The 18,484-nt window shown below is 46.4% G+C and overlaps 1 protein-coding gene across 1 annotated transcript in view; it reads right to left on the reverse strand.

Moving 5' to 3' along the window:
* Positions 1-18,484, reverse strand: part of LOC311312903 (FERM and PDZ domain-containing protein 4-like) — a gene marked incomplete at both ends in the record, with an annotated part of 35,582 nt that overhangs the window by 1,336 nt on the left and 15,762 nt on the right. The window contains 15 exons of the mRNA XM_084442911.1: positions 964-2,151; positions 2,627-3,649; positions 3,740-3,875; positions 4,091-4,273; positions 4,379-4,468; positions 4,757-4,883; positions 5,341-5,477; positions 5,867-5,986; positions 6,934-7,065; positions 7,707-7,814; positions 8,067-8,171; positions 9,200-9,245; positions 10,023-10,125; positions 10,533-10,693; positions 14,037-14,153. Coding sequence (XP_084299037.1) covers positions 964-2,151; positions 2,627-3,649; positions 3,740-3,875; positions 4,091-4,273; positions 4,379-4,468; positions 4,757-4,883; positions 5,341-5,477; positions 5,867-5,986; positions 6,934-7,065; positions 7,707-7,814; positions 8,067-8,171; positions 9,200-9,245; positions 10,023-10,125; positions 10,533-10,693; positions 14,037-14,153 — 3,776 coding nt within the window. The remainder of the gene's footprint in view (positions 1-963; positions 2,152-2,626; positions 3,650-3,739; positions 3,876-4,090; positions 4,274-4,378; positions 4,469-4,756; positions 4,884-5,340; positions 5,478-5,866; positions 5,987-6,933; positions 7,066-7,706; positions 7,815-8,066; positions 8,172-9,199; positions 9,246-10,022; positions 10,126-10,532; positions 10,694-14,036; positions 14,154-18,484) is intronic.

Raw genomic sequence — 18,484 nt, forward strand, 5'->3', positions numbered from 1 at the left:
TTTGATCTGCAATAGCCTATTCCTGATATCATATGAGTATTGTACATTTCTGGGGTTAGCTTGGCAAGGCCTTCCTTACTACAGTAAGTGAGTGTGCACTGGTGGGGAAATTATATCATGATATCAAATTACATCATGATGCAAAATGACACTCAAGTTCTCTTTTCATGCAGTGCTGATGTAACTTGACGCGGCAGACGGTTTGCTTCGCATAACCATCTGGGAACTCTCCATTGGAAACTGTTTGAACCGTCTATCAAGCGCTAACTTCAACTTCCCCTCGCTGTTGTCACACCTACTGTAAAGCCGCCGAAGGTAGCTGTTTGAATTTCCTCACAGAACACTGATTAGCAAGATAATTTTTTGATCTGGCACAAACACATCTCTATAGAGAGTATCCAGACTGATTAGTGAGACAACAGAATGTGAGCTTGCGAGATCAGAATGGTCTCACAAGGCTAGCGTTGATGTGGATAGAACAAAGGAAGACTGATAATACAGCATTCTAGAATATCAATTTCCTAATAGCATCTACAGTAACACATACTGTACATGAGCTAACCTCGGCCTGTCTGTCTGTCTGTCCCTCTATCCAGACTTTCCTCAGACACCGTCGGCCTGACAACATTCATATTGATATCCGCAGTGGTCCCGGACAGACCGTAACAGGGACAATTTTTTATTAATTTATGTATTGGCTAATTTTAACATAAAATCCACCAGCCAATACAAACACTGCTCCTCCACTATTCAGTTTGTCATGAGTGACATTCCTTGTTACTGTCTTTTCCCTTGATCCTAAGAGGTTTGACAGTGGCAACCAGTCTCCTTGATGCATATTATATACCCAGCACTGAATCCTTTATCAGCTGCCTTATTGTGTCTCGTTTGTGTTCATCACATCCATTTAAACACAGGGAGGTCAAAGGAAACACAGCCCTACTGTATGTACTGTAGTTGTACCTGTGGTTTCTTTCATCTTGGGCATCCGGTGGCCTCCGTCTTTCACAGTGCCAAACCCGTGCTCGGCACCGGTGGCGGCGTGGATCTTGCGCAGCAGTGCGGGGTCCATGTTGGCATGGCTGGCCTTGCCCTGCGGCCCCGGGGGGCCACAGGCTTTCTCCTCGGCCCTTGAGCCCAGGCCCTTGAGGGAGGACTCGGACAGTAAATGCATGGTTTCCCCCGCGCAGAGGGGGGAGTCCATGGGCGTGACACAGCTGCTGCTGCCTGTGCTGCAGCCGGCGTCGATGGAGGAGCACTGGGAGCTCTGGAGGGAGTGGATGCCCTCGCCCTGGATGGAGGACACGCGCTTGCTCAGGTGGTGCTCATAGTGCCCGGCCACGTCCTGCCCCGCCGTCGGCGCCTTGCTTTGATGCTGTTGCTCGTTGCTCCGCTGAAAATCGGCATCCTCCTCCGTACTGCATGGGTCCAAATGGGCACCTAACTGCTGGCTTCTCTCATCAGAGTCCTGTTTGTCTCCCTTCATTGTTACCCTGTCAGAGTAGGAGGCCTGTGAGTCACTCACACAATCTGGGGAGAGATTCTCTGCCATTTTGTTGCTGGGCACCCGCTGCTGCCATTTGTGATGCCTCTCTCGAGATGTAGTGCGACCCAAATCCAGTTGGTTCATGTACTGAGAATCTCGCACGGTAAAAGCGGTATACTTCCCCACGAGGTGAGGCGGCTCATCTCTCATCTCTTTGGTGTTGATGTGACATTTACCAGTCGAATCACCGCCCTCTCCCTGACTCCTGCACTCTGCCTCTCTCATCTTCCCTGGATGTCTACTCATGACAGAGTCCATGTGCATCTTACTGAAGTAGTCAGTCAGTGATTTGGTCTCCATGGTCTCAGGCTCCATCTCTCCCCCATCCGAGTGCAGGATCTGGGAGGAGGACACGGCCGAGGACTTGGCCTCTTCATCCTGGGGGCCAGGGGCCGCCCGGCCCTCGGAGGCGGTTATGGGGAACTCGGTCTTCTCCTCGGTCAGAGTGTGGTAGCCCTCGGCCGTAGCCACATACATCCTCAGGTGGCTCTCAGAGAGCTTGTGAGCGGCAGCCAGCTCTGAGCTCTCCGTCATCTCGGAGGAGTTGGTCTCGTTACCAGAGTCCGAGGAGGACTCGGGGCTAAAGGCCCGTGATATTTCTACACCTGTGTGCCACAGAGAGACAGAGAGCTTATTAGCAACTTTATCTGAAGTGTTATATACAGTCATAGCTATGCGTTTCAATTGATGCTAACTTTTTTTGATAGAAATTAATGAAATACATTTTCTAGGAAAAATCTGATAATGCTCTGGTATTAATGGATTTACATAGATTATTACTGAGTTTTAAAATGTATGCTCTTCTACAAAATACTTTAATGTGAATTGAAATGCCATTGAACAACATGATGAATCAAACAAAGTGATAAAAAAAACAACGAAAAGACTCCAAAATGAATGATACAGCAATGAACATAACACTTGTTTACGTTCAAATTAATGAAACAACACTGACACAAAACGGAAACATGGAACAAAATAGAATTTTATTGAAAAATCAACAACAAAACAAATCAAAAGGGAATGGCTGGAACATTGTGTGGTGCTAATGAATAAATGTTACAATAGTGTAAGAAGAACCTGTGTTATTTTCTGACTGGGGATGGCTCTGCTCCTCGGACGCTGCCAGAGCCTCCAGAGCCTGTAAGGTGGACACCATGACATCGTCCAGGGGCCCCTCGGGGCCCTCCTCCTCCTGGGTGGGCACTGAGTCTATGAGGGACACAGGTATGTCATCTCGGGGCCCTTGGCCCCCCCTGGCTGCCCCTTGGGTCTGGGCCTGGGCCCCGTGCTGCTCCTCCTCGTCAGAGCTGTCCCTGAAGCCTGGTGGCGGGGCTGCGATAGCCAGGTTGAGGGAGTGCAGGAGCACGTCATTGTCCTCCTCGTTGTTGCCCTCCGGTGGCGGGGGGAGGGAGGTCAGGTCGATGATGTCGTCGCTGGAGCCCGAGAGCGTCAAGAACGTGGGCTTGTCCACCTCCGCCGCCGTCATCGCCATGTCCTCCTCGCAGCTGACGTCGTCCTCGTCCTCTGCGTCGTCCGTGGTCTCCGCGTAGCAGATGTCCCTCAGCAGCGGCTCCTCGACGCACTCGCTGGCCCCGAAGATTTTGGTGGTGTACCGATAGCCCTCCGCCTCCACCGCCATGGGATCCATGATCTTATAGTCCTCTTCCAGGCGCTTGTACACGTGGTCGCGTTGGTCGCCGAAGATTTCGGGGCTTTCGTCCATCAGCCGCTGGTAGCCCAGGTTCTGGGGGCCAACACTGTCTAAGGGCGGGTCCCCGAATATGAAGGAGACCTTTGCGCTGCGGGGGGAGTCGGGCAGTTTGGGCTTGGAGACTTCGAGGAAGGGCTGGGGGTGGAGATGGGGCTGGGGACCTCGGCTGCACCTCTCGGCCACATGCACGCCATGCTGAGGCCGGTGGATTTCGGTGATATAGACCGGGGGGGCGACGCTTTCACTTCTCCCGTACTGCAGGAACTCGCAGTCTTTGTCCGACAGCTCTCGACAGAACCTCTGGTCACCGTGGTCCTCGAAGCCCTGATAGGGAGCACTGTAGGTCCACTCGATGGCTTGGTAGTTCTGCTTTCCTCTCACCTCGTGGCCTGAAAAGAGGGAGCACACCCATTGTATCACTGAGTTTTCACAGGAAGTGAGTGAGACTGAAACCACCCCGCTTCCCTGCCGAGACTCACTGCTCTCTGTGCTTCCTGTGTTGCTTTTGGCCATGTTGAAGATGGAGCGGCGAGAGTCCACCAGCAATCTGTAGTAGCCAGCAGTCAGACAGGCCAGATTCATCGCATCAACCGACTCCATTAACAGTGTGATGGGCTGTGAAATAGCAAGATAAGGAAGACAACAATGAACGCACAACACATGGGACGGGCCGTGCTGAGAGACAGCAAGGGCTGAATCAAGACTGCAGACTTAGTGTTAATCTAGCTGGCTTACACACACACTACATAAACTATTTACCATTGTTTAGAGATTGAATTATATAACATTCAACACTTAAGTCATGTTCTTCTGAGGGTAATTGTTCCTACCTTCACGTCCAGAACATGTAGTTCCACTCTGACGCTGTTCTCGTCCTCTGTGTACATCTCGATGCGGTTGACGTGGCTGAAGTCGGCCAGCAGGGCCACCAGGTTGGTCTTGGTGTTGATGACGTGGCTGATGCCGTACCTAGGGCCGACCAGCAGAGTCACCTCTGTGTGTTTCTCCCCTTGCTACCAGACAGAACGGAGGGAGCCATTTTAAGAATGAATGTGGAGTTATATTCTGTGGTTTTGTCTGTGATTATTGAACAGTATGAATTAAGAGAAGAGATGTACCAATAGAACGGACTTGAACACGCGTCCTCCGTACAGTCTCAAGTCACTGAGGTACTTTAGATAGTGCACCTTTGCCTGTAATGATGTCAGCTGGAGGGAGAAAATGAACAATTCACTGATATTATTTGAATGTTACATACAAGTATTTGCTGTGTACTTTTTCACAAAACAGTTAACGTGAGTTATCTAACCGTGGGCAAATTTAACAGAGCATGACAGTTGCTGAACACAGGTGCACTTCAAATGCTGGTTCAGGATTCCACCAGAGGGCAGTCTATTCCACCATGAAGTAGAGAGAGAGAGAGAGAGAGAGAGAGAGAGAGAGAGAGAGAGAGAGGTGGGAACAGCGAGGGAGAGGGAGAGAGATATTCACTGCACCTTTTTACCCGGAGGAACCAGATTCTGGTTGGTTTTCAGAATGTGTGTCAGGGCTTTCTTGATGTTCTTCTCCTTCATGCTAGAGAGAACCGCAGGCGGCAGGAACAGAGCCAGACCCCACTCCTTCCTGCATAGCAGTTATTCAAAGAAGTTTAGGTACTCAAGAAGAACAAAACCCCTACACACAACACATTTATAACGAGACCAGTGGGCATGAGTCATCATTCTTAATCATTAAAATAAATTAATCACTTCTACAGTGAGTAAGCATTGATTAACTGAGAGGGAGTCAATCAAGATCAATATCCATACAAATTACTGTATTTACGATATAAGAATCGGCAACCAGAACTAATGGTCAGTGGTAGTACTGCATTAATCACTAAACCAGTCACCCCATTGTCATATGACCGAACAAGTGTTGAGACAGACTGTGAGGACTAGATGGATATACTGTACAAGTAGCTCCCACACCACAAAGCTATTGATAAAGCACAGCTCAGTGTAAATGACAGCAGCTAGGAGACCTCAACAGAACATCCTGTCCTGCATGACGGGCACAATGTGAAAGCATAACCACTCACTCGATATACTTAAGGGAGACCTTCTGGGACTGCTTGGTGTTGATGGTGAGGATGTACATCTGGAGGGCGGCCAGACGCAAAGCTGTGTCGTATTTCAGCTCTGACCCAAATCTCTCCAGTACCACATCATTACAGCTCTGGAAGGAGGGAGGGAGATCAGAAGAGAGAGAGAGAGAGAGAGAGAGAGAGAGAGGGAGGGAGAGAAAGGGGGGGGGGGCATGGTTACACTTGACTGACTCCTGTTAATGACCAGGAAATACAATATACTGTATTCAGTACGTTATATGCCTCCTATACTGTTTAAAGGTCTCCACGTGACAGAATTCAATTTGACCTTTATATATATATATATATATATATATATATATATATATATATATATATATATATATATATATATAATATATATATATATATTATTTATTTTCTTCTTCTTTGTGAACTATTTCTATATGAGACAGTCTGAGGGATTTACACTGTATTTCTGTAAGAAGCAACATCCTGCTGAAAGCAGCACGGTGATCACCTGTACGTAGAGGTATTCAAACGCAACGGCGTCTCTCCTCAGTAGGTCCACAGGGTCCTTTGGGACAAAGCTGATGCGGAAAAAGCATTTCATCTTGTGTGACCCTGGTCTCTGTGTCACCTGGAGCACAGGACAAGGACACTGAGTAATGCATCGGTAATACGGACTCTGCAGCATGAATAATTCACCGAAAAGCCCAAAGACTGTGTTTAAATCTATCTCCAGAGCTTTGTATCACAGTGGACTGAAGTGGTCATAACGGACATAGTAGGACAACACATTTGTCACATACCCCAGACAGCAATCCGATCAGGGCCATATACAGGCCAGATCTGGCACTTGTGGCTTAGTTCCGGCCCATATATGGCCAAGATCCGCTTGCTATCTGGGACTGTACTGCACATGCTTACACGTTTAGCAAAGATGAAAACATCTTTCAAAGACAAAGGGTAAACAGCAGTTTTTCCATTTCCACGGTTAAAATATAATTTGCATGTCACATTTGTAATTGTAGCAGTATATTAACATGGGCTGGGAGGTGAGAATGGACAGTGCCATCCACAGTAAAGCACAGCCCATCATTGTGAGGACCTGCTGTTCATCGGTTTATTAGTTTGTTAGCAGGAATACGCAAAAACAACCAGACCGTTTTTTTCATGATGGTGGAGGGGTGTAGCATGGGCCAAGAACCCATTAAATACTGGAACCCGACCCAAGGAGGGTGCCACAGAGCTGCCCAAACACGGACGCCTCCATTCATTTATTTGACTTGGTCTTGAAACGGCCATATCTCGACGTCACAGAGACACAGGGTTTGGACTGGCATAAAGCTCTCCACCTACAGTAACGAATGCAGCAATACCAAATATCCTGCTTGCACACACAGCGCCCTGAAATGCATTCACGGGCAGAGGTCTGTGCTCTCCGAGCACCATTTCTAGTTCTCTTATTCAACCGTCCTGCTCCATGTTACACTGGCTGCGAACACAAGTCATAATGTAACCGAATGAGGTGGTAATATTGTCACTCTTTCTGTGGTCCAGCAGTAGTGTTTGTTTTTTTCTCACCTGAGTTAACATCTCCTGTTCGTGAAGGAGCATGAGCTTGCTGGCCGTGCCCTCTGACCTCTGCTCCAGCATCAGAGAGAAGTGTTCTATGCTCTTTATGGACAGCTTCTCTTGCAGGGTTGAGATGACATCCTTTCATAAAGACACGTTTATTATTAACGGGACATGTGCGCAGCATATGAGACGCAGCCTGTATGCGCCCAGCCCCTGCCACGTGAATAAGGGCTGCTTGGAGCAAAGCTGTGCACTGCACTCCTACTGCACTCCTACTCCTACTGATGTCAATTTCTCTTATCACAAGCAATGATTACATAGTACCAAACTACTGGATTTATAGAATGGGCCTATACTGTACAGTATATAGCTTCAAAAAATAATAAATGCTGTGAGTTTTAATCTAATTAACATATGTAAATTACTTGGCATTAACAACCCTGTAGTATAATCTTACAGTTCAAAACTCTCCACAAAGAGAATTTTCTTAACACCACAGGACAAGCTCTGATCTACTTTTGATCTGATCTACACCCGAGTTAATTAAGTTCACGCTGATGTGCCTGCTCTGCATGTACACATGAACAATTACTGGCTCATAATTAAGTAAAGATAATAGGCTACTGTATACCACTGTGATGTACTGTAAGGACCTTTCACTTATCACTTATACATGGACTATATTGTATAGCCCTAAATGATGTATAGGTTAAATGGAGAGTCACTTGATTACGTAACGTCTCTTGAGATCATGTCAGTGCAGGCCAGGACAAAGCCACCTTAATGGACGTGTTGCTGTCAAATCTGAAGGACTTGGTCTGTCCGTTCTCCAGGTACACCTTCAGAACATTTGGCATGAAAAGGAGGGAGTTGTCCTTCACAGTCTCCTGAAGATTGAAAAGGCAATTGGGAAATCAGTCATTCTTTTCTGTGTCATCAGTATAAGCACATAACAGACAATGTATCTAAAACAATTGGAAGGTGAATATAACTGTAATACTATTCAAATTAGTATGTAACATAAAATAATTGACAATCAGTAGGCGTACAGAATGATACTCAAAATGGTTTGCAATTGCACTGGACTTGTCTAGTGTCAGTGTCTAGCACTGGAAAAACGCTGACATCGTTCCACTTACTGGGACCTGGCCGTTGATGATGACCTCTTCAGCGAAGCGGACTTTGACCGGATTCGACTTTAACTTGGCCTTTTTGGCTGCACTGATGAACGCAGATTTGGGCGACTTGGGGAGGGGAAAGAAAAACACAGAGAGAAAAACAGAGAGGGTTGGTACAGGTCTGTCGTTTTCCTTCAGGCCGCCATGTCCCCACGGATCGTACGCTTTTGATCAAATTACAAGGACATGCTCCTGTCCCTTTATGCGTTCTCATTACAAAGTGGTGTGTCCACCGCCCTGTATTAATATGATTAGAGTGGCTACGGTGTGAGGAACCGAGAGGAAGGACACCTCGCTGTCGGCTGTGTCACTGAGGCTGCGCCATCCTATGTGATGAATGAGACCAGTTACGGCAGGCCTGATTATAGGGGCTGCTTCTCTGGTTTCCCTGCGAACGTTTTCAGCAGGGGTTCCTTCTCTAGAGGGACAGCTCACGTAGAGCAATAAGACTCTCAAGGCTGTATCCCATGCGTCATCCTGGGAAACACGATTAAAGTAAATTAATGTTGAAATGATGTAATTTGTACAGTGATCCCTAATTGAATATATTCAGAAGCTCTGAAACTGGTGCTACATGTGTTTAATCCCATTGTTTTGTGAGCAAGGTTGATCATGAAGCATGGTTTCCCAACCTCCTGTATCACAAATCCACAGGTGCGCATGGCAAAATGTCAGCGGTAATGTAATGATGGGCATTATTTGATATTCAGATGATTGTCTATTTTTCATGAGAACCAAATTCCTTCTCACAGAGCCATGTGGTGAGTCATACAGCCAGAGGCTGCGGCAGCTCTTCTCATTGCATCGTTACAGAACGCCCATCGCTGCGTGTGTTCCATGGTGCTAACGAGCGCTGGTGGGGGAAGGTTGAGCTGGGGTCCAGTGAAAGAGCTTGGTGTTTGAGTTAGCCATCTGAACACTCTACCCCAGCCCTATAGTCCCAGTGCCATCAAATATGTGCCTGCGATGAATGATTCATGTCTTCCGTTCGCAGAGTAAACACTAGGCCTAATCAGTAATCAGAACTGAGGGGTTCTCTTCTGGGGCTGCCTCTGAATCACTTGACTGTGAAATCTCCAAATTGAGAGACTTACTGGGTATGGCTGAACAACTGTCAACACGATGGACTCCTTGCAGCTTCTACAGGAGAGAACACACACACACACACACACACACACACACACACACACAAACAAAACCTCGTCAAAATATTGAAAGCTAGGTTGTCAAAACCATGTGCAGAGGATGCTGATTAATCAAGGGAATGGCGGTTTTCAGTCCAGAATTATTGTTGGAATGAGGCCGCAAATATGACCTACAGTAATAACAACATGTTCCAATCAGCCAGGTACCCTCTGTTCCTCTTCTACCAACATAGTGTTTCACTGCAGAGACAGAGCCTGTCTAGGACGAGCGAGCTGTGATTAACTGACCTGCGTACGGCTATATCTTTGTAAAAAACAAAAAAAAAAAAAAAACAGACTCTGGTCCTCCAGGCCAGTCGCTCAACCTAGCTAGGCACATCAATCTAACAGGCTGGTGGAAGAACAAACAGTCACCTCTGGCATGTACGGCAGCCCTGTGGTAGGACCCAGAGCAGAGGGCAGCGCTAACAGGCCCACATGTACAGAAATCATGATATTGTTAGCTCTCGGCGCATGTTTAGTTAGCATTAGTGAATCCAGCTGCGTACAGATCTAATGACAAATGAAAATAATTATTTCTGTAACTAGATACTGTACCGTGGCATTCACCTCTGATCCACAAATCCACACTTTTCAAAACAGAAATGCATAATATCAGCTGTTAAGAAGCTAGGGACATCATACTGTAACAGCAGGCAAATGGCTACATTACAGTACATGTAGCAGCAGAGCAGCCCTGCTGTGGCATAGCAGTAATAATGAATTATCCTACCTGACCAGGTCGATGACCCGCTCCCTGGGCGCTGTGCTGGCGGCCTCGTCGTTAATCATGATGATCTCGTCCCCGGGGACCAGCTTGCCCTCGGACGGACCCCCTGCCGTTGCACATGAAGGAGAAGTTAAGTGGTATAAATGGCAGAAGGTTAAGCTACTCTTTGGTTAAGCGCGAGGTTAAGCATTCTAGCCTGCGGGACTGAGGGTGGCTTACTCATGGGGCCAGCTCTTAAAAGCATGATTCATCACTGCAACACAGCTTCCCCAGATTGCATATTCATCTAGCAGTGCCATGCTTTTGCCATCCTGTCATCATTAGTAAACCTTAGTGATAGTAAGGTTGTTTTGATGAATTAGGAGCTGGTGGGAGGACAGGGGTGTGGATGCTCAGTGTTGAGGGGAGGACAGGGGTGTGGATGTTCAGTGTTGAGGGGAGGACAGGGGTGTGGATGTTCAGTGTTGGGGGGAGGACAGGGTGGTGCGCTGTAATGCTGGTGGGCTGGCTTACCTGGGGTGACTGAGCGGACCACCACTGGTTTCTCGCTGCCCGCCACGAAGCCAAAGCCCAGCACCGGGTCTCGCCTCATCTCCACCTTGCGGGGGACCGGAGGTACGAACCTGTCCCCGTCCAGACGAACCTCCTCCAGGGAGGTGCTCTGGGACACGTGGCTGAACGAGAGAGAGAGAGAGAGAGAGAGAGAGAGAGAGAAATAAGAGGAATGGAGAGAAATGGAGAGAAATGGAGGGAGGTGCAGTAGGTGAGAGACATGTCTTCGATCTCCCGCATCTGTCCACACATCTGGATCTTTCCTTTAGTTCATAGAGAAGACATGAGATGCATTATATCTTGCCTCTGAACTCTAATTCGGTAAATTTAATACCACCAGATTCAACAATTCATACCATAAAATACCATAGTAAATTCCACAATCTTTGTAATCACTTGAAATCACTCACAATAATGAAATCACTGGATATTTTCTGGTTTCGATGATGTTCAAAGCTGAACAGGAAGACTCAAAATAGAACGTGTGGGCGATGACAATGAAACTCGATTGCATCGTCCTGCTGCAGATCCCAGATCCTCAATATCAGCCGTCAAGAAAATCGCAAGAGAAAACATTCACAATTCAGTAGCTTCTCCTCAGTGCTTCTTCAAGCGTCAACATTTAGCAGTACGAGATAGCACCTTTTCCCTTTAATGCCTATATATACAGTATTATTCAGCCTTAGGAGACAGGAGATGAGGCAATGTTCGCACCTCTCCTGCACAGTGTAGAATATTGGTCATTAATCCAGAGTCATACTTTGGAGCCTCAGCTGTAGATCAGTCACCTGTGGCGTCACTGAACCTGGCAGTTCTGTCACTTACACCTGACTGGAAACCAACACTCTCCAGCCTCAACCCTCACTTCAATTCATTTGCTGGATTTCATTATGGATGCACCATGGGGAGAAAAAAAAAACAGTTGCTTTTTGGTACTGCAGGCAAAACATTCTATGCGAATGTGTAGATCCCTCACGCGTTCTCTCTCCAGCAGTAGTGGAGTCAGAGTCGGAGTCGGAGATAGCAGCTTCCCATGGTGCCACACTGTTGTTTAATTAGAGCTGTGGGCCGACTCACAAGCCAGGCAGCGTGTAATTCACAGTCACTCCTGACACATGTTCCCCTCGCCACTGAAAACCCACAATTCATCTGTCAAGGAACGGGCGTGAGAGGCCAGGGTGCCGGATCGGCTCCACATCTCTATGTATAAACGGCACGGCCACCCAAAACAGACCACTGCTGAGAGGGGAGGTTCTATGCAGTGGTGTGTGCTGTGCTTGCATCCCAATCCCAATCATTATAGCACGTTGCATTGGGTAACACTGAAGGTGCCACAGAGACCGTGCGGTTGGTGAGTCAGTGAGTTTCTGCAGTGCCGCGAGAGGCAGATTGTGCGCAGTGTAAAACCATATGGGTCTGTGCATGCAGGAAGTGTGTTGCTGTCTCATCACCAACCGGGGCCACCTGCGAAAGATGGCTCGCCTCCCAAAGTGCTGACAGCCCCTGTGTCTAATGGCCCTTAATCAGCCCTATTAGCTGCTACACCACCACACAGCTCTCACAAACAGCACTGCTGCCCTAACGAGCAGGACATGATGGCATCATGCGGTCATATCCAACAACAACCACAACAACAACAACAACAACAACAACTGTATGGTCCTGACTGTGATTGAGTCTGAGGACATTTGGCCGGCCACTGACTTAATTCCATTCAGCTGCTTGACCAATGATCTGCTTGCGTTGCTGTACGTACCATATGATTTTGATGTACCGTATGATTTTGATACAGAACGGTGTTAGGAAAGAGCAATCTCGGCTCTATTATACTTCATACAGTATGTTCATTATAAGACATCACATGACCAGAATTGAGGAGTAGTCCTGCCCTGTAATTACAAAGCCATCACATAAATTTAACTCCTAGAAAAACATGACATCATGTATAATCTCCAAAGTGATGTACTGCAGCTAGCTATCTGTGTTAAATGTGGCGTGCTACAGCATGCATGTTAACCGGTATCCCCATGGTTTATTCATGACTTTCTGACATGCAAACGCTACCTGTGGTTAAACACTTCAACTTGGCATGAGCCTTCATATATCATTGCTGACAGTCAAACACGCCTCATTATTTATAAGTCCTCTTCGAAATGGAGAAAGGCTAGATGGGGAGCCAGAAGAGATCTGCCTCATCCAGACACTCTCTGCATCCAACCCATCTGGTGTGCCTCTCCTCTTATGTAAGCCCGCTGATACCACCACGGTACCTGGTACACCATCCCTGCAGAGGGCGAGTGGTCTACAGGACATCGCACAGCTATGTCAGAATCAAGCAGGGAACACTCAGTGTTTGTTTAAGATGGACAAGAGAGAGGGGATACAGCAGATGCAGAAAAGCTGCAGATTCGGATGTGGAGGCATTATTTTTAGACTTGTCATGAATGCACTCCTCTACCACATCACTGCTGGCTGAAGAGAGGAAACAACAGAGAGAAAGACAGAGAGAGAGTGAGAGTGAGTGAGAGAGAGAGAGAGAGGGGGGGGGGGCATCCGTATCCTCCTACAGACAGGGAATAGGAGATGTAGCATCCAAACACTCACTTGTTACACCCAGGCTTGCTCAAACTGTAGAAGCACACAGTCACAACATACAGGTAGACGAGAGAGAGAGAGAGAGAGAGCAAGAGAGAGAGAGAGAAAGAGAGATAGATAGAGAGAGAGAGAGAGAGAGAGAGAGAGAGAGAGAAAGAAAGATAGATAGATAGATAGATAGATAGATAGATAGATAGATAGATAGATAGATAGATAGATAGATAGATAGATAGATAGATAGATAGATAGATAGATAGATAGACTAGACTAGATAGATTTTACCTCGAGTTTGCCTCAGAAACCCCAAAGCCACGGATGGATTATGTTGATAACACTGCGCTCCAGCATCTCTGCAGCTACATGCAGACTCAGTATGATCAAAGCCAGCCCCTACGCAGGTGAATTCCTTATCGGTAGCTCCACGCGCACACACACGCACGCACGCACACACACACACACACACACACACACAGTAGGCTTTACTTCCCTGCTTCTCAGCCCTCAGCCTGTCTTGTATCAGAATGTGTGTGTGTGTGTGAGAGAGAGAGAGAGAGAGAGAGAGAGAGAGCGTATATCTGTGAGAGTATGTGTGAGTGGGAGAGGGAGGGTAGGAGCAGCCTCTGTGGAAGGAACAGAATCAGTATTCTGAATGCACGGACGGAGAGAGAGAGAGAGAGAGAGAGAGAGAGAGAGAGAGAGTAGAGGCTGCGACGTGGTTGGAATAATCACAGGTTGCCAACGAGTCCAAAACATCTGGGAGGGTTGAAAGAGAGCCAGAGAAAGGGGGAGTGGTAGAGCAAGCACTAGAGAGAGGGGGGGGGGGAGCAGACAGAGAAATCCCTTCAACTCCTCTCAGCTCCATTCACTTACTTGATGTAGCAGTCTCGCCCCTCTCTACTGGAGCCCATGTCCCATCCATTGGGGGGTCCCTGTGAGGCGCTGTGGGGTCCGGAGGGCGGTGGCCAGCCCAGGGACTTGGTCCTGTGGCTGGAGGGGATTGCAGTGGAAGAAAGTCAGAAATCCAGTCAATTACACAGACAATCTGTCTCTTTACAGTGGTAGACGTGGTTATGGACATATTGTCACGAGTCATGGAAATGTCGACTCAGCTCATACACATACACAGTACAAATCATCCATAAGTATATATTTCTCACATAAAATTAGGTAATTCTGTCAAAGTTCTAATCAATATTCTAATCATGTCTATTGATAATTGTTATGAATAATGTGTTTGACTCATTGCAAATCTATACTGAATGGATGTCTAATGACAGTGTCATGAACATTGTTACCACTGCCCCAGTGACAGTGCAGGGTGAGAGGTAATGTTTTCGGTGGCGTGTGTTGGTTGGTTGGTTGGTTAGTTGGTTAGTTCTTTAGCAGGTCCACAAGCCGCCAAACACGGTGGGCCATTCACCTCCATTCATTTAAAATTCCCCCCATTCATTGTCAATGGGGGGAATTGAAATGGACATATCTCGACATGGGACGGTCACATCCCCTCCATGACGAGCTGCGGCAGATGGGGAACACCTTCAGCCACAGGCTCATCCCAACCAGGTGCAAAACAGAGCAGTTCAGGCCTTCCTTTGTGCCAGCAGCCATTAGACTATCAGACTATATAACAGTGCCTGAGTGTTCCTGAGTGTTGTGGATCTATGCATGTGCATATATGTATGTATGTATGTATGTATGTATGTATGTATGTATGTATGTATGTATGTATGTATGTATGTATGTATGTATGCATGCATCTATGTATGTATGTATGTATGTATGTATGTATGTATGTATGTATGTATGTATGTATGTATGTATGCATGTACATATGTACAGTGCATTTATTTCCGTTCACTTTTTCCACATTTTGCTATGTTACAACCATATTCCAAAATGGATTAAATTCATTTTTTCCTCAAAATTCTCCACACAATACCCCATAACAACATTTTCTTTAAAGCTTTTGCCAATGTATTAAAAATGTAAATTAAAATATCACATGTACATAATTTTGCTATGACACTCAAAATTGAGCTCAGGTGCATCCTGTTTCCTTGACCATCCTTGTCTACAACTTGTCCACTTGTGGCAAATTCAATTGATTTGACACGCCTGTCTGTATAGTGTAAGGTCCCACAGTTGACAGTTGGTGCTTGTCAGAGCACAAATCAAGCCATGAAGTCAAAGGAATAGACCTTTCTGACCTGTCAATCACGTGGAGAATAGTAACCAATAAGGTTGCCTGAATTCTTAAGACCAAACCTCTGATGTCCCACAAACAAAGCCTGTCCTGCATTGTGTTCATAGATTAGACATTTGTTTGAAGAAAATGGTTCTACCGGCCTGCAGGCTGCTGTACCATGTTATAAGAAGACAAGCTGTACGATACTCCACACCTCCCACCTCCCTCCACAGTTTACAGCAGCGCTGACACAAAAAGCTATGAAGCTAGTAACATACGTTAGGCTAGGTGCTTGATGTACAGTAGCTAATTAGCCTGTAGCTACCTGTAACAGTTAACAGATCATTCTCACAGGCTTATTTTCTAAAAATGGATGCCATGCCATTAACTTACTCACCATGCTTTACATAAGCAGTTACATAAGCAAGAACATTTTCTGGTCTGATGAAACCAAGATTGAACTCTTTGGCCTGAATGCCAAGCGTCACGTCTGGAGGAAACCAGGCACTGCTCATCACCTGGCTAATACCATCCCTACAGTCACCTGGCCAATACCATCCCTACAGTCACCTGGCCAATACCATCCCTACAGTCACCTGGCTAATACCATACCTACAGTCACCTGGCTAATACCATCCCTACAGTCACCTGGCCAATACCATCCCTACAGTCACCTGGCTAATACCATCCCTACAGTCACCAGGCCAATACCCTCCCTACAGTCACCTGGCCAATACCATCCCTACAGTCAAGCATGGAGGTGGCAGCATCATGCTGTGGGGATGTTTTTCAGCAGCAGGAACTAGGAGACTAGTCAGGATCGAGGGAAAGATGAATGCAGCAATGTACAGAGAGATCCTTGATGAAAACCTGCTCCAGAGCACGCAGGGCCTCAGACTGGGGCGAAGGTTTACTTTCCAACAGGACAACAGGACCCTAAGCACACAGGCAAGACAACGAAGGACTGGCTTCGGGACAAGTCTGTGAATGTCCCTGAGTGGCCCAGCCAGAGCCCAGACTTGAACCCGATAGACGATCTCTGGAAAGATCTGAAAATGGCTGTCCACTGACGCTCCCCATCCAATCTGATGGAGCTTGAGAGGATCTGCAAAGAAGAATGGGAAAAAGTGACCAAAAATAGGTGTGCCAGGCTTGCAGCATCATACTCAAGAAGACTTGAGGCTGTAATTGCTGCCAAAGGTGCTTCAACAAAGTATTGAGTAAAAGGTGTGAATATGCACATGTGATATTTCAGTGTTTTATTTTTTATAAATTGGCAAAAATGTCAAAAATAAACTTATCTCTATCTATCTATCTATCTATCTATCTATCTATCTATCTATCTATCTATCTATCTATCTATCTATGCAGCAATACCAAATATGTCCTGCTCGCACACAGAGCATGTGCACAGAGCCACAAAATGCATTCATGGGCGGAGGTCTGTGCTCTCCGAGCACCATTCCTAGCTCTATTAAAGTTCAGTCAGAGAATGAATCAAAGTAATGATGTAAGCTACTGTAGAGACACAGGCCAAACTGGCATGTCTCACTCTTGTGCTATCAGAGACATACAGTTGGATTTATTTCCAGCAAATTCCTTAGAATTCCTCAGAGTATTGTAAGAGTGAATTAGGAGTGAGTCATAAAATGAACATTTTGCTCACTACGCTTACAGTACCTCCCACTCTCCCACGAGTCATATCACAAAGACACAAAGAAAGCTTCTGATTTCTTTACTCTTAAAGGAGCTCTAAGATTTCCTTTTCTTTGGGACACGTCACATGAATTGGTGATGCAAAAGCCTGCTACTCCCCCCTCCTCTCTGTCCCTCTCTCTGTCTCTGTCTGCTGGTCTGTCTCTTAGTGTCAGGGTGAAGCTATGAAAGCTGCAGCAGTCAGGTACGCCTCTTGAAAGGATTGTCTGCCATGTACATGTAACATGGCGCATCACATTCATTATTCAAAGCCTCTTTCTTTCCCTCTTAATTTCCCCCAGTTACCATCCAGCTTAATGTGTGTGTGCGCGTGTCAGTGTTTGTGTGTCTGTGTAAGCGTGTGTGCATATTCACATTATATAATGTAGCATGAGCTCTGCATGAAAACACACCATGTACTGTATTTCAGACTCCCTAACAGTAAGCTTGAATATAAAATAAAATACCAAAACACAACACCACTAATGCTTCCATCATCTTTCAACAATAACATAAAACAATAGGGGAACTCATTCTCTTATCCTCGTCAGAAAAGCACTTAAAGTGCTGCTGGATGCATTCAATCTGCATGCATTCATACTGTATCTAGGCACAGTGAATGCAGCTGAAAATAGCACACATATTCATTCAATTCAAGAGAGCAGTGGAGAACGAGCAAGTTTGGCGTCAATCAGAAACCCGGAGAACAACAGAGAGGTATTAGTGTTTCCATAGCCCAACGGTCAGTATGGATTCATCAGGCCGTCTGTACATGAACAGACTCCAGGATGAGACTGCAGTGACCACGACAGGACTGATGTAATGTTTATGCAGCCTACAGGATGAGTGGAACATTTGAAAATGATTATAAGTATTACCCACAAACTCAACCCCCAAGTGTCAATGTAATACCATTACAGTAACAAATACTTTAATCGATATGCTGCATTCCAAATGAGTATACTCAGAAGTGAAAACATGTCACTATCTCTCTGGAGTGGATTGTACTAGCGACTGAGTGGAGTATGACAGAATAAAGTCCGCCAGACATCTCAACTGAAAACTGTACTGTACAAACAGAGCACTGTACTCACTGATTCAGATTCAGATGATGTCCCTTCAAAATTCCATTCTGGATCATCAAATAGATGTTCAAAATCCATTCTCTTTCTTTCAGCGACGCTGCACTCTAATGGCCCGGCCATAGATATTTTGATCTTTGATTTCCTTTTTGAACTGAAGGTGCATTATGCCTTGGAGCCAGGGGGACTGTGGTAGAATACCCCCCCCCCCCTAAAGTTGAGGAGGTTCACTCACTGGTGGACAGAGAAACCGAGCCCACTCGGCAGGCATTAATAAATGATGCCTGCTCTGTCTCGTAGGACTGAGTAATGGAGTGCCAAGCGGCTAACCCACGCTGCACAGTGCATACCCAGCT

The sequence above is a fragment of the Borostomias antarcticus genome, assembly GCF_949987555.1.
Source record: "Borostomias antarcticus genome assembly, chromosome: 9".
NCBI lineage: Eukaryota > Metazoa > Chordata > Actinopteri > Stomiiformes > Stomiidae > Borostomias > Borostomias antarcticus.